General features: G+C 42.7%; 1 protein-coding gene across 4 annotated transcripts in view; it reads right to left on the bottom strand.

Annotated features, from left to right (window-relative positions):
- OPTN (optineurin) overlaps positions 1 to 15,987 on the bottom strand; it is a 40,641-nt gene that overhangs the window by 19,706 nt on the left and 4,948 nt on the right. For all 4 annotated transcript variants that reach the window (XM_010859929.1, XM_010859927.1, XM_010859926.1 and 1 more), the window contains 5 exons: positions 14,011 to 14,187; positions 12,064 to 12,266; positions 7,627 to 7,809; positions 5,316 to 5,389; positions 3,397 to 3,531 (listed from right to left, as the gene is read on the bottom strand). In XM_010859929.1, coding sequence (XP_010858231.1) covers positions 3,397 to 3,531; positions 5,316 to 5,389; positions 7,627 to 7,809; positions 12,064 to 12,266; positions 14,011 to 14,176 — 761 coding nt within the window. In that variant the 5' untranslated portion in view covers positions 14,177 to 14,187. The remainder of the gene's footprint in view (positions 1 to 3,396; positions 3,532 to 5,315; positions 5,390 to 7,626; positions 7,810 to 12,063; positions 12,267 to 14,010; positions 14,188 to 15,987) is intronic.

Below are 15,987 nucleotides of genomic sequence, written 5' to 3'. Positions count from 1 at the left end.
AAATCAATCAATATGATACATTAATAGAGGTTTAAAAAAACACACACAATCATCTTCATAGACTCAGCAGAAGCATTAACAAAATGTAAAACCTTTTCATGATAAACACTACAACCAGGAATAGAAAAGAGTGTTTCAACTTGACAAAAGCATCTATAAAAAACAAAGCTAATATCACCAATTTAGTGGTGAAAGACTGAAAGCATTCCCCCCAAGATCAGGAACAAGACAAGGATATCTACTATCTCTACTTTTATTTAACATTGTACTGGGCAATCACAGAAGCAAAAAACAAATAAATAAAAGGAATAGTGGTTGGTAAGGAAGAAGTAATACTATTTCTTTGCAAATGACATGGTCTTGTATAAAGAAAATACTAAGGAATTCACTAAAAAAAAATGATTAGTGCTAATAAGTGAATTCAGCAAGGTTGCAGGCTACAAGATCAATATACAAAAATCAGTTATATTTCTCTACACTAACAATGGGACAGTAAGGATACCAAACCAGTCAATCCTAAAGGAAATCAACCCTGAATATTCACTGGAAGGACTGATGCTGAGGCTTTAGTACTTTGGTCACCTGGTGTGCAGAGTTGATACTTTGGAAAAGACCCTGATGCTGGGAAAGTTTGAGGGCAAGAGGAGAAGGGGGTGACTGAAGATGAGATGGTTGGATGGCATCACTGACTCAATGGACATGAGTTTGTGCAAACTCAGGGAGATAGTGAAGGACAGAGGCACCTGGCGTGCTGCAGTTCATGGGGTTGCAAAGAGTCAGACATGACCTAGCAACTGAACACTAACAATGAAAAATCCAAAAATCAAATCAAGAAAATAATTTCATGTATTATAGCACCAAAAAGACTGGAATACATAGGAATTAATTTTGAATAAGAACTGCAAGACCTATATGCTGAAAACTATAACACATCATTGGAAGAAATTAAGGATGACCTAAGGAAATGGAAAGAAACCCATGTTCATGGATCAGAAGACTTCATATTGTTAAGATGGCAATGTTCCCCAAATTGATCTCCAGATTCAATGCAATCCCTAACAAAATCCCAGCTTAAAAATAACAAACTTATTCTAAGAGTTATATAAGAAAAACAAGGGACCCACCAAAACAATCTTTTTAAAAGAAGAACAAAATTGGCAGACCTACATTTCAGAATTTCAAATTTTACTACTAAACTAATTAAGACAGTGTAGTATTGCCATTAGGACAGACACTTAGATCAACTGAACAAAACTGAGCATTTAGGAATTAATCTTTACATTTGTTTATGGTCAACTGATTTACACCAGGGGTGTCAGTGAGAAAAAAATTATCTTTTCAACAAATGGTGTCAGGACAAATAGGTATCCACATACACAAGAATGAAGTTGGACCTTCACCTTACACCATGCACAAAAATGCACTCTCAACATAGAGACTTAAATGTAAGAGCTAAAACTATAATAAAACAATTAGGAGAAAACACAGGAGTGAATCTTTGTGGGTTAGGCGGTGGTTTCTTAGCTACAATGCCAAAAGCAGAAGTGACCCAAAAACCAAACAGATAAATTGGATTAGAGCAAAATAAAAAAGAATTTTGTGCTACAAATTATACCATCAAAGAAATGAAAAGATTATTCACAGCATGGGAGAGAGTATTTACAAATCATATACCTCACGTCATTCAATAATTAAAAGACAGTCTAAACTTTTTAACGGGCAAAGAAGAAGATGCACATATAGCCAACATGCATATCCATCACTGGGGAAACAGAATCAAAATCACAATGAGACACCACTTGACGTCCACAAGGATGGCCCTAATCAAGAAGTCAAACACCAAGTGTTGCTGTGGATGCTGGTGAGAATGGAAAATGGTGCAGCCACTGTGGAAAACAGCTGGGTTGTTTTTTAAAATATTAGACAGAGAGTAACCATGTGACCCAACAGTTTAACTCCCAGGTACCCAGCAAATTAAAAAACTATGTCCACACATAAAACTGTGCATGAATGTAGAGAGCAAATATTATTCATAATAGGAAAAAAGTGGAAACAACCCAAATGTTCATCAAATGATGAACAGATAAACAAAATGTTGTCTAGTCACACCATGGAATATTATTCAGCAACAAAAAGGAATGAAGATTGACACATGCCACACCATGGATGAGCTTTGAAAACATTATGCTAAATAAAATAAGCCAGTCACAAAAGACCACATGTTGCATGATTTGATTTGTATGAGAGTCCAGAAAAGGTAAGTCTATGGAGACAGAAAAGTAGATTACCATGAGGAAAGAGGAATGAGTGCTAATAAGGGACTTATTTGGGGGAAAAATGTTCTAAAATTATAATGTGGTAAAGACTACATAACTCTGTGACTATTCTAAAAAAAAAAAATAAAACGTACACTTTAAATGGATGAATTTTATGGCATCTTAATTATATTTCAATAAAGCTTATTTAACTTATATGCAGAGTACATCTTGAGGAACGCTGGGCTGGAGGAAGCACAGCTAGAATCAAGATTGTCGGGAGAAATATCAATAACCTCAGATATGCAGATGACACCACCCTTATGGAAGAAAGTGAAGAGGAACTAAAGACCCTCTTGATGAAAGTGAAAGAGGAGAGTGAAAAAGTTGGCTTAAAACTCAACATTCAGAAAACTAAGATCATGGGATCCAGGCCCATCACTTCATGGCAAATATATGGGGAAACAGTGGAAACAGTGTCAGACTTTATTTTTTGGGGGGCTCCAAAATCACTGCAGATAGTGATAGCAGCCATGAAATTAAAAGACGCTTACTCCTTGGAAGGAAAGTTATGACCAACCTAGATAGCATATTAAAAAGCAGAGATATTACTTTGCCAACAAAGTTCCACATAGTCAAGGCTATGGTTTTTCCAGTAGTCATGTATGAATGTGAGAGTTGGACTGTGAAGAAAGCTGAGCACCGAAGAATTGATGCTTTTGAACTGTGGTGTTGGAGAAGACCCTTGAGAGTCCCTTGGACTGCAAGGAGATCCAACCAGTCCATCCTAAAGGAGATCTGTTCTGGGTGTTCACTGGAAGAACTGATGTTGAAGCTGAAACTCCAATACTTTGGCCATCTGATGTGAAGAGCTGACTCATTTGAAAAGACCCTGATGCTGGGAGGGATTGGGGGCAGGAGGAGAAGGGGACGACAGAGGATGAGATGGTTGGATGGCATCACCGACTCAATAGACATGAGTTTGGATAAACTCTGGGAGTTGGGATGGACAGGGAGGCCTGGTGTGCTGCGGTTCAAGGGTTGCAAAGAGTCGGACACGATTGAGCGACTGAACTGAACTGAAAGCCATTAAAAAAGCAATGTATGCATTTTCCATGTTGCTTATTTCCTTCCTTATTACCTTTCTTTGGCTTCCTTGAGGGCAACTTCAAGTCTCTCCACCTTCTGGTTTCCTTCCCTTAGACAATGCAGGAGCTGGCTCACAGTTAATTCCTCAAACTCCACATAATTCCTGGTACCTTCTGTAGATTTGCTCCTGCATCAGGACAGCAGAAAGGTTAAAAGGTTTCAAGAGAATATGAAAATGTCGGAGTCTAAGGATATTACTGGAACTAGTTAAAAAGAACAGCTTTCCAGAACATTCTCCAGTTAATTCTCATTTACAGACCAAACACAGCTGGCCTGGTGACAACCAGCGTCTGGGTCCTCCACGCTGTCCGGGGAAGGAGTGAGGCTGATGAGTAGGCTGACCTTACTCCACACATGCTCACTCCCTCCACGTGGTCACAGTGTCCACGGCACCAGACCCCAGGACGCACAGAGCCAGTGGAGCAGAGGGAGCCCCGGTTTCGGAGCCCTGCTTTCCTAGAAGACTCATTTCCAAGAAGACCACAGTCACACATGTGCTGCCTGTGGTGACATGCAGACCACTGGTCTTCCTCCAGCTTGACAGAAAACACCATATTCTCAAGTCAGGAGAAGAAAAAGCATTTTTGTTTTTGGTTTCTAATAACTAGAGCACAGAAATGTAGGCCCTGTTGGTATGTCGAATATATTTCTTGACTTCAAACTCAGATTAAATCAAGAGGCAGTCAATGATGAAGAAAACCACGGCCATCACTGCAGTAACTAAACATTCTGGAAAGCTACACTGATGCTAATAGCAGCTATGCCTTCAGTAACCTACCCAAGTTCACACATCTAACAAAGAGCCAGGATTCAGGATTCAATCCCAGTTCCCATCACCAAAGCTCAAACTCCAACCCCAGAGATCAATCTCTGACTCCTTAAAATACTTTCAAACAAGGTAAAGAAGCTGTTATTAAAACACAGCTGTGTGGTTTAAAAGAAGAAGTAGTATTCACACAGCTATACATGGAGAGGAAGTGGCTTAGAAATTTCAAACACAGCTTTCTTCCTTCCCACCACTTTCAGGAAAGTCTTCTGATATTAAAAAGGCAATACGGGGGGCAGGGATAGTTATTTCTAACTAAAAAAGGGAGTAACTTTCATTTCTGCCAACTGCCCTGTTTGGTGAAAGAAATCTAATCCTGATATGCTTATAAAAAAAACATTTTTATAAGTCTATTCATCAAATTATAGAAAAAAGATATTAAAAGTCTCTGAAGGAAGAGATGCTTAGGGAAATTTCAGGTAAATCTTCTTAAGCAGATTCATACAGTAGTAACCTGCTTACAGGGGATGAGCTAATAGTACATTCTAGGTCACAGCTACTTGTAAGAGACTCAGGTGCCCAGATCCCCTGTCATCGCCTCCTTAAGGTCCCCCTACAATTTAAGATAGCTGTCTACTAGGCACAAGTCTACTGAAGACTCCCCAGGTAAGATATCTTGGCACTTTCAAAAAAACAGCAATCACCCAGAGCAACAACAGTCATTGTGATGGAAGACTATCCTATATTAGTCACTTTGCCTTGTACTTGGGAATGAACAGGGAAGCGAAAAAGGAAACATTGCCCTTATCAGCGGGGCAGCCTGGTCCGGGGCAGACTGCACTCATAAACACATTAGGAAACATGGGTCTCTTAACTGAGGAAAAAGCTCATTTTCACTTCTCACCTGATGGAGAGTGGCGAGGGGTTAGTTAGCCTACCAAGGCACCAAACATAGTTTTTATTCTCTACCAGTGGGCTGCAACAATAAATATGAATAGCATTCAAACTGAACATTCTGGAAAGGCCCCAGTGTAAATCAGTAAGTGGCTTTTTCAGCCCACCATGTTTGGCCTCTCAAGGGTGAGCCCAAAGTGACAAGACTGCCCAGCGTGCCTGTCTGACAGCCCGACTCTGTCTTCACGTACGTGTCAACGGAATCAGTTCTTGTGGGCCCAGGACTTGTCTTGATTTCTTTTGCTGCCACAGCTGCTTCGCCCTCCTGTAAAAGCAGAAATGACAGAGGTTTAACGTAGCATGCCGGTAAGACAAATTCTCCAGCAAAAGAGAAAAAAGGCGAAAGATCAAGAATTTGGATGACACATAACCCAAGGAATCTACCAAACACAGAAATGTGAGATGCTTCAGTTCAGCCACTCAAATGGAATAGTTTAAGTTTATCCTTCCCTCAACCTGCATGCCCAGTCAGGATTATAAATATCCAGACGAAGACGAGAAGGCCGGGCTCCTCTCATTCAGCACAGTCATCCTGACCCTGCATACAGGAAAGCTTATCTCCTCTCTCTCTCGTTGGCAGTTCCCTTCTCTACAAGTTAAGGTCACACACAGCTAATGACAATTCCACATACTTTTCCCACACACTCCTTCAAAATGCAAAATGTGGGACTTCCCTGGTGGTCTAGTGGTTAAGAATCTACCTGCCAGTGCAGGACACGGGTTCAATCCCTGGTCCGGAAAAATTCCACATGTTGCAGAGCAACTGGGCACAAGTACCACAACCCCTGAGCTCATGCACCTACAGCTTATGATCCTCAACAAGAGAAGCCACGGCAATGAGAAGACTAGCTCCCACTCGCTGCAATTAGAGAAAACCCGTGCACAACCACAAAGACCCAGAGCAGCCAGAAATAAACGAATAAATCTTTAAAAATAAAAAAATAAAATGCAAAATGCTAGAACTTGCTGGAGCCACTTTGGAAAGAAGGCTGTCTTCTGTGGGCAAGGCTCACAGAGCAAAAGGCTGGCTCCCATTTGAAATTCATCTGCTTTTGGGGCCACTTAGGGAGCAGTGGGGGCTAAGACCACTTCAACGATTTGCAAGACATTTCCAGTCCAGTGAGCTAGTGGAAAAATACAGGGGTGGTTTTAGATAATTCTGTATGCGCACACTGTTCCTAAGTCTTGGGCAGTGTTTTTCTGTTCATAGGAGCAAGGCAAGAAAAACATATTTACACTAGAAATAACTGTCACTCATCAGTGAGGGAGAACATTATGGTAACCATGCACCCCAAAGAAAGAAGCCTCATTTGGAAACTTCTGATACGCTCCTTGGACTTCCTGAATTTTATCAGCTATTTGCAGAAGGTGAAAGCTCTTTGATCAACGTTTTCATAATCTTTGCTCGTGTGCAGAATGAGTGCTCTGACACGGTACTTCCTGATTAGTATTTTCTCTTGACTTCAGCCCCTATTCATCTAAAATTTCTGAGAGGCATGGGTGGCAGGGTTATTAACAGCCATTTTTCACTTCTGTTCATCTTTAGTGCAGCAAATAAATGAGAAAGTAAAGAGAGTCATGCTCATATCCAGAGTCAGACATATCCAGTAGTTGAGCTTTTTTAAGGTGCACTTCACCCTGCCTCACCCCCACTTGTCTACATGTAGGGTTTTCTCTTCTAGAGACACAGTTAAGCTCTCTTCCTGTATCAGACGTGTGCTCTGATGAAGCTGGACCAACTGTACAGTGAAGGACTGGACTTCCCTGTGCTTGTCTCCCTCAATCTGTATTCCATTTTTTTTTTCTAGTAGCAAAGAAGGAGGTTTCCCTTCTAGCAGGACTGCCCACACACCAGCTACCCGCTGACACATGCTTCCCATCAGAACAGGCCAGCCTGTGCTGCCACGCCCAGCTTGCTTCATTTGGGGCTGGACATAAAAGCCAGTCAGACAATGCTGGCTTCAGAATCTGTTCTCAGCGCTTCCCTAGCAGCTGCTGTTGGAGGGGAGGGAGAAGCCGGGTATTCCCTGGGGCTACAACCAGAGCACCTCTGCTCTTGCTTTTCTCCACTTATTTTTAATATTCCTCATAAGACTTTGCCTGAAAAGAGGGTTCTATGATTAGTAAGTGGCGAGCGAGCCTTTTGATTTTACTGCATCTGATCATGATTCTGCTTACCTAAGTGAAATGCTGAACACAGCTTTGGAACCTGGGCTGAACAAGTTTATACCCTTTTTTTTTTTTTTAAATTTTAGGTCAGCTAAATTATTCAGGATGTACTGGGGAAAAAAAGGACTATCTCTTCAGTCATAAAAGGTAATCAGTATTTTCCATTTCAGCTGTGATAGCCACAAGTCTGATGTTTTATATTTATGCTGACTATGCTGAAATTTCCCCACTGTTTGGCTTTCCCATGTTGAAAGGAAGCGGTGATATTTCTAGCAGTTGTCCAGGTGAGGTTTTGTAACTTGCTTAAGACAAAACCAAAACCAATACACTTACAGCCATCCTGATTTCAACAAAGGAGTCTTCGGAGGAGCCGCTTGAGTTCAGCTTGAGTTGCAATTCAGACACGATGCCCAGCAGATCTGCCTTTTCAGCTTGGAGGCGTGCCACCTGGGTCTTCAGCTGTTCCACTTCTTGTTCCACTTCTGCCTTGGGGACCTTGGGGTCCCCAATGATGTCCTGGAAACAATGTGGAGCAAAGTGAACGAATGAATCAAGCCAAGGACTCAGCCATCAGACTCACGTGCCTCTATACCTACTGGTAAGACAGCTGTGCTTTACAGTAGGGAATTCTAGTTTTTCCTCGGCAATATATTTTGACATACCATTTAAAATGGAAAAATTTACTTTGTTGTGGCAAATAATAGGAAGTTAAAATAAACTCAAACAAGGAACGTTTCCTCAACATGCTGAAAGAAATAATCTGATTATTAGGAAAATAACCAACCAGACTTTGGCAATGGTTGACTAGTAAACTGCAGCCCCAAATCCCAGAAAATAAAGATAAAGAACTGCCACAACTCAACCTCTTGCTTTTTTCCTTTTTCTCCTTCTACCCCCTCTCTCCTCATACTTGTCATTTCTCCTTAGAAGCCAAAGCATGAAGGGCATGACAGTACAGTGATAGCAAAACACAATGAAAGGTCCAGAATCCTCCCAGGCATGTAGGTTGGTTGTTACAATATTCTATGCTGGTGCTTTAAGGTTGCTAAAGGTAAATCTGTTGAGAAAGAAGAAAACTGAAAATTCAGAGGCTGGTACCAAGCGTGGAAAATTAATTTTGGCCTCTATAAACATTAATGGGCTTCCCTTGATAAACTAATAAACATTAATATTTTCCTAATATCGAGTACCTGTTGTGTTCATCCTGTTGCAATTACCACATATGACAAAGTCATAAAAGAAAGAGCCTGCTGACATGTGTTGTTTTTACTTGGGAGAAGGGAGAACAGACTCTAGTCTGCACTCTGCTAATCAGAGCATGTGTTGCCTTGAGCAGATTCCCTAAATGTCTTGGCTTCAGTTTTCTTGGATCAGAAAGACTTGGTACCATGTGGTCTCTGTAGTCTCATCCAGCTGTGACCTTCTTGGCCTCCTGATTTCTTCCCTCACGGTTCTTATGGACATGGCACCACCAGAAATATGTATACTTGAGATTACCAGAGGACTGCAACATTGAAAATTCACCCACCCACTCACACACACATATACATACACACACACACACACAAACACCCTCTGACAGATTTCATAAGGAATGGTAAACAGGCCCAAAGGCTCATAGTAGAACCAAAAAATTATCAGAAAGGCATGTGTATAAACCATAAACCAGCTAGTCTGTGAAGTGTTAAGAGAGTGAGGGCTAGGTAGTAATTGGCACATGGAAGTACCCCTCACACCAGTGGAATCGCGCTCTGCCTTCGTCTGGACCATCCCCTTGCTAGGAAACTCTCACAGGCTTTAGGAAAAAGTAACTCATAAAACTGAAGAGTTAGGTCTGCAAGGAAAAGTTCAAAGCTTGTGCAATCTCTCCTGATAATGATTCAGACCACAGAAATATACATTTAAAGGCATAAAAATGAAAAAAAGGAAAGGTACTGCCTAGGCTGGAACCAGGAAGCAAGCAGGGAAGGGGAAGACCATGCCCTGTGAGAAACCTTCACATCCACCCTCTTGACCTTCCTGAGGACACTGAGTGGAATGGACTTCTAAAAACCATCTTTCCACAAAGGAAGGAAATAGAGTTTTAAACAAGTGTCTAAGGACCAGGGATATAAGGCCATGACTCTTGAGTCTCAGAAGTCAGGTTAATTTTCTTTTTTCCAATTGTGTGGATCTCTTCTTTATCCTTGGGCTTCCCTGGTGGCTCAGACAGTAAAGAATCTGCCTGCAATGCAGGAGACGCGTATTTGATTCCCATGAATCAATCAGGGATCAGGAAGACCCCCTGGAGAAGGGAATGGCAACCAACTCCAGTATTCTTGGGTGGAGAATTCCATGGAGCCTGGCCAGATAGAGGAGCTTACAGTGCATGGGGTTGCAAAGAGTCGGATACTGCTGAACGACTAACACTTAATTATCCTTGGGAAATTATGGATCTGCAAAACACCTTGTGAGGTGACACTTAAAATTTCTCTTCATTTCACTGTTAAGGCTCTGTCCATCATCTTCCTGGACGAAACTTCCAGGGTTAATGTTCTCTGGGATCTCAAGCCCAACTAAATTATTTCTGTCTTTCATCACTTTTTGAGCACTTAGCATTGATTAGCCTTCGGGAAACAACAATTTCCCTTTTTCTGTGCTTCTATTGTCTTGGAAATATGCCCAGGCTGATATGTCATCTTATAATACAAAACAAGTCTAATGACCTTTGCCTGGCAATCTGTAGTTAACAGTCAAAAAGGATTCTTTAGACATATGTATACCTATTGTGGCTTCCCAGTTGGCACTAGTGATAAAGAACCTGGCTGTCAGTGCAGGAGATGTAAAAGATGTGGCTTCAATCCCTGGGGAAGATCCTCTGGAGAAGGAAATAGCAACCCACTCCAGTACTCTTGCCTACAGAATTCCATGGACAGAGGAGCCTGGCGAGCTACAGTCCACAGGGTCGCAAAGAGTCGGACAGGACTGAAGTGACTTCAGTTCAATTCAGTCGCTCAGTCGTGTCCGACTCGTTGCGACCCCATGGACTGCAGCACATCAGGCTTCCCTGTCCATCACCAACTCCTGGAGTTTGCTCAAACTCATGGCCATCGAGTCGGTGACTTACCACTGCACAAACCTATGGCTGATTCATACTGATGTATGCCAGAAACTAATACAATATTGTAAAGAAATTGTCCTTCAATTAAAAATAAATGGAAAAAAAAAAAAAAAAAGGATTCTTTAGGGATCACCATGATGTCTGTGAAAAGTGAAGTCGATCAGTCATTTCCGACTCTTTGCGACCGCATGGACTATAGCCTACCAGGCTTCTCTGTCCATGGGATTTTCCAGGCAAGAGTACCGGCTACTGCTAAGTCACTTCAGTCATGTCCAACTCTGTGTGACCCCATAGACGGCAGCCCACCAGGCTCCCCCGTTCCTGAGATTCTCCAGGCAAGAACACTGGAGTGGGTTGCCATTTCCTTCTCCAATGCATGAAAGTGAAAAGTGAAAATGAAGGCACTCAGTGGTGTCCGACTCTTAGCGACCCCATGGACTGCAGCCTACCAGGCTCCGCCGTCCATGGGATTTTACAGGCAAGAGTACTGGAGTGGTTGCCATTGCCTTCTCCAGGGGATCTTCCTGACCCAGGGATGGAACCCCGGTCTCCTGCATTGCAGGCAGATGCTTTACCCTCTGAGCCACCAGGTCTGTAATACAGTGAAATCAAGACAGAATCAGTCATATCTCAGCCTCACCCTGAGGATTGAAGGGCAGATCTCAGTGGAAACTCCCTGCTCCCTTCCCTGTGCCTCACAGAACACAGGGGCAACCCTAATGGCTTGAGGGGGTAGGGGAGGGGTGTCTGCAGAAGCAGCAGCAAAGACAGGTCAGCGTGAGTGAGTGAGTGAGTGAGAGGTCTTGAGAGCCTCAGTAAATCAGGAAGATGAGAGGCTAAATTACAAATAAACACCTCAAGTGGTCCATGAAACAAAAATTGAAAGAGAGGTGGGAGGGGCAAGTGGGGGCCTGGGAGGCACAGCTTGCGGAAAAAAAAACTGATGACCAAGGGTTTTGAAGAATCCTCAGTGTCTCTTTGTCCCAAGGACTCATTCCTGAGTCCTGCCTATAGTTTGCTTCAGCGGATCTTCTACACTGAAAGAAGCTGTCCAGAGCTCCAGCTTCTGATCTCAACTTCTTCCAATATTGGGACCTTTCTGGAAAACCTACAGGACTTTTCATTCACATCTTTGATACCCATTCTCAAGGGTATCAAAGCACATTTCTCAGGTTCTTTGAGTTAGTGGAAACGTGGCAACCTTACAGCCTCATATCACACAATAATATTTGTCAAACCATTTTTCAAAAGTAAATGCAAAACACAAAGTAAGGAATCTGTTGTAGATGGAGAGAAAGGACAAGGTCAGTAAGTGAAAAATCTGAGCGACAGATTTTAAAAATGTAATTCTATATCAAGGACTAAAGACCAACATTTGAATGGTTCCAGGCAGAGGTCTTTCTGTACTATGTATAATGAATACAAAATATTGATTTATAACCATAACACTCTTTTGACTATAATCAATAAAGTCAAAGTTTGACCCATTTCTTTTCTTCACCAGAGATTACACATGACCCTTAAAATTGCAACCAATCTTCTCATCACTCTTCTTTCAAGATAATGCAAGCATCTAGCCGGAACTGTGAGTTTTGATCTCGAAGTCTAGACAGGTAAGATCCCACTGCAAATATGAACATGATAAAATTACAACTGATCAATCCACTCACCTCGAATGCCCTTTCAGTTTTCCCTGTTAGCGTTCCGAGTTCTTGCTTCAGTTTTTCATTTTCAAGGCTCAGTGCCGTTAAACGCTCTTTGGCTTCTTTGCTCTGAGTCTCAAAATAAAGGCGTTCTTCCTTCTGCTTCTCTGTCCAAGCTGAAAGCTCCTCAAATCGCCCTTTCATAGCTTGATTATTTAGCTTCATGGCTTCTGCATGGGGTTTAGAGGGAGAGTGTTAAAACACCAAGGGACGGAACTTGGGGTCATGAAGAGAACCTCCCCATAGATCACCTCACCACATAGCTGTGAACCTCAAAATGCCAGGGTTGGCCTGGGCTCCAGGGTCAGCTGGAAAGACTACATAGCAAAAAAATGAGTAGTTTCTGCTTTCAAACAGGACTAGGAGGTCTAATGTCACCGACTGCCCTCAAGAGTCTCAAGAATATAAAACTGATTTTATTGATTTATTTTAACAAAATGCCTATTAATAACTAGCTAGACTGAGGTCCATACTCCTGGATTCCAACACTGGTTCTGCCAAAAGCCATGGCTGGAGATATTAGACTCCTTTCTCTTAAGGTAATATTTAGGACTAATTCTGTAATAATAGCAGCCTTTTTATTTTTCCTTTTAAATTTAGGGCTAAATGTCATTCTGCCATTTCCCAGAAATACATAATTTTATTCTTACCTGTATCCAAAAGTAAACAATAGGAATAGCTTTAGCCTTGCTGTTGTTTAGTCACTAAGTCACGTCCAACTCTTTTGCTACTCAAAGGACTATAGCCTGCCAGGCTTCTCTATCCATGGGATTCTCCAGGCAAGAATACTGGAGTGGGTTGCCATTCCCTTCTCCAGGGGATCGTCCTGACCCGGGGATCAAACCCACGTCTCCTGCATTGGCAGGCGGATTCTTTACCACTGAGCCACCTGGGAAGCAGTTTTAGTCTTACTGAGAGCTAGTCCTGAGAAACGCTGGACTGGAAGAAATACAAGCTGGAATCAAGACTGCCGAAAGAAATATCAATAACCTCAGATATGCAGATGACACCACCCTTATGGCAGAAAGTGAAGAGGAACTAAAGAGCCTCTTGATGAAAGTGAAAGTGGAGAGTGAAAAAGTTGGCTTAAAGCTCAACATTCAGAAAACGAACATCATGGCATCCGGTCCCATCACTTCATGGGAAATAGATGGGGAAACAGTGTCAGACTTTATTTGTTTGGGCTCCAAAATCACTGCAGATGGTGACTGCAGCCATGAAATTAAAAGACGCTTACTCCTTGGAAGCAAAGTTATGACCAACCTAGATAGCATATTAAAAAGCGGAGACATTACTTTGCCAACAAAGGTCCGGCTAGTCAAGGCTATGGTTTTTCCTGTGGTCATGTATGGATGTGAGAGTTGGACTGTGAAGAAGGCTGAGTGCCGAAGAATTGATGCTCTTGAACTGCGGTGTTGGAAAAGACTCTTGAGAGTCCCTTGGACTGCAAGGAGATCCAACCAGTCCATTCTGAAGGAGATCAGCCCTGGGATTTCTTTGGAAGGAATGATGCTAAAGCTGAAACTCCAGTACTTTGGCCACCTCATGTGAAGAGTTGACTCATTGGAAGGGACTCTGATGCTGGGAGGGATTGGGGGCAGGAGGAGAAGGGGATGACAGAGGATGAGATGGCTGGATGGCATCACTGACTTGATGGACATGAGTCTCAGTGAACTCCGGGAGCTGGTGATGAACAGGAAGGCCGGGCATGCTGCGATACATGGGGTCGCAAAGAGCTGGACACGACTGAGCGACTGAACTGAACTGAACTGAACTGAAGAGCTAGTCCTGTGCTCTATCTCTCCCCAGGGAACCAGGTGCAGAGAAAGGGATTCACCTACAAGCTATTACCAAAGGACTGTGTTCCCAAAGGCCGCGGGTGAATGGAGAAACATGGGGTTAGGTTTCGCTTACCTTTCAGCTGATGGTTCTCGATTAGAAGCTCTCTCATCTGCTGCAGCAGCTCATGTGGGGTGAACGTGTCCAGGTTTGGGTGAGCCAGATTGGGGGGTCCATTTCCTGTGGTTTCACTGGGGCTGTCCCCCTTCTCAGTCAGGCAGCTAAGTGGTTGGTGGGACATGGTAGCAGTTCCTATAGAAAAATCACAAACTGAAAATATAACCATCTCCCTCTGCATTGGGTCCCCAGGAGTCCACAAACCCATGTGCAAGTCCTAAGAAGTATTCTAGAAGGGGCTGACTTTCTTTCCCATTACATTTTGAGCAAGCTTGATTCTTCCGTTCAAACAAGAAAGGTACATCCTTGCTTCAGTCTGTATGTACATGTCTGTGCATAAGAATATATAAAGGAGTACAGTGAGGAGGTGGATGATGGAGGAGGAAGAGATGGGAATAATATCAAGATGGTAAGAAATCCTAATATGAAGTGTTCAAGAGGGTTTCTGTGTATGTATTTGTAGATGTGGGCAAAGTATTATGAAGTTGATTTTTTCCCAAAAAAATGTTTTAAGCTCAAATCTCCATATTTTGGGTGAACTGTATGGTATATGAATTATATCTCAATAATTAACTGTTACAGAATCTCCATATTTTATTTCTCATATTTTTGGCTAAGAGGAAGGGGAGAACTAACATATTTCAGATAATTACTATGTGCTCAATCATCACACCAGAGTGTCAAGGTCTAATCCTCACTAAAACTCAACTAGATGGGTATTTCCTGGGTGACAGAGCTGAATTCATGGAGCTCATCCAAGGTCACTTAATGAAAGGCACAATCGAGCATTAAGGATGATTCTAAAACCCAGCCCTGTCATACAATGAAGGTACCACTGAATATCTAGGCTTTCATAGTTTACTTTTGCAAATCACGCTAAAAAGACTAAGAAAATCTTGCTTAGTTGTTGCATATTCTGAGACTATTTTAAGCATATAATTTGTAAAGGGGTCACTGTGGCCACAAATAAAATGCAGGGTTGGTTGCTCAGCTGTGTCTGACTCTCTGCGACCCCAGGGACGGTAGCCTGCCAGGCTCCTCTGTCCATGTGATTCTCCAGGCAAGACTACTGGAGTGTGTATGCCCTTCCCATAAATAAGATAGATGGGTATATCCCAACTGTATTTCTGTATGGCCTACCACACTTCAGCAAGCACAGAAATCAAAGACTGTGGGCAAATGTTTCCATTTCCACATTTCACAAAGATGATGATTCGTCTTTTCATGAGGCACTGCAGGGTCACTGGAAGCTGAGGGGAGAGAAGTGCTCTCTCATCTAGCACTGTATCATAACCTCTGGGTGTGTGCTCTAGATGAGCGTGCGAGGCTGCCCCATTCAACTTACCCAAAGTTCAGATTCTACCTCATCCATCCATCCTGCACTACCAGCAATCTTAAACAAATAACTAAGGCTTCCAGAAGCCTTTTTCTTCCTACTTCTTAGCAATGAATTGCTTACAAACAGGTTACTTACTACTAACTTACATTGTCACTGTGTCCCAAGAACCACATCCTTGTAAATAGCTCCCACACGTGCCAAAGGAACCTGGCACTGCTGGCAGGAGGGCCAAGTACAAACGACTGTTTCTCTAAGAGACTACCAGGGACACTTTGGTTATGGTTTTTGTTAAGTTCCTCAATGTGTGAGGGGAGAAGCTGGGGAAAGTACCAGCTATTAGTGCTCGTAAGTGAATGCAACAAACCCTCGGAGGGCAGAGCACTGCTTCTTCCCCACTCTGGCAGGAGGCAATTCCTGGGCTCTCTGGAGCCCTCCCAGAACTGAGAGCCTACTGATCTGCTCTCGGTCTAAAGGCACCTATAGGATTAGAGACAGTGCAAGATACCTGTAGGATTAGAGACAGTGCCACTGCTGAGGGGAGAGCGGGCCCTGGCACTGACGGCCTGCTGACTTCTCTAGAGCAGCCAGCACAGGAA

This window comes from Bison bison, unplaced genomic scaffold (assembly GCF_000754665.1).
Source record: "Bison bison bison isolate TAMUID 2011002044 unplaced genomic scaffold, Bison_UMD1.0 scf7180017864461, whole genome shotgun sequence".
Lineage (NCBI taxonomy): Eukaryota > Metazoa > Chordata > Mammalia > Artiodactyla > Bovidae > Bison > Bison bison.
The sequence above is the reverse complement of the archived record's forward strand: the minus strand, read 5'-3'. Positions and strand labels throughout refer to the sequence as shown.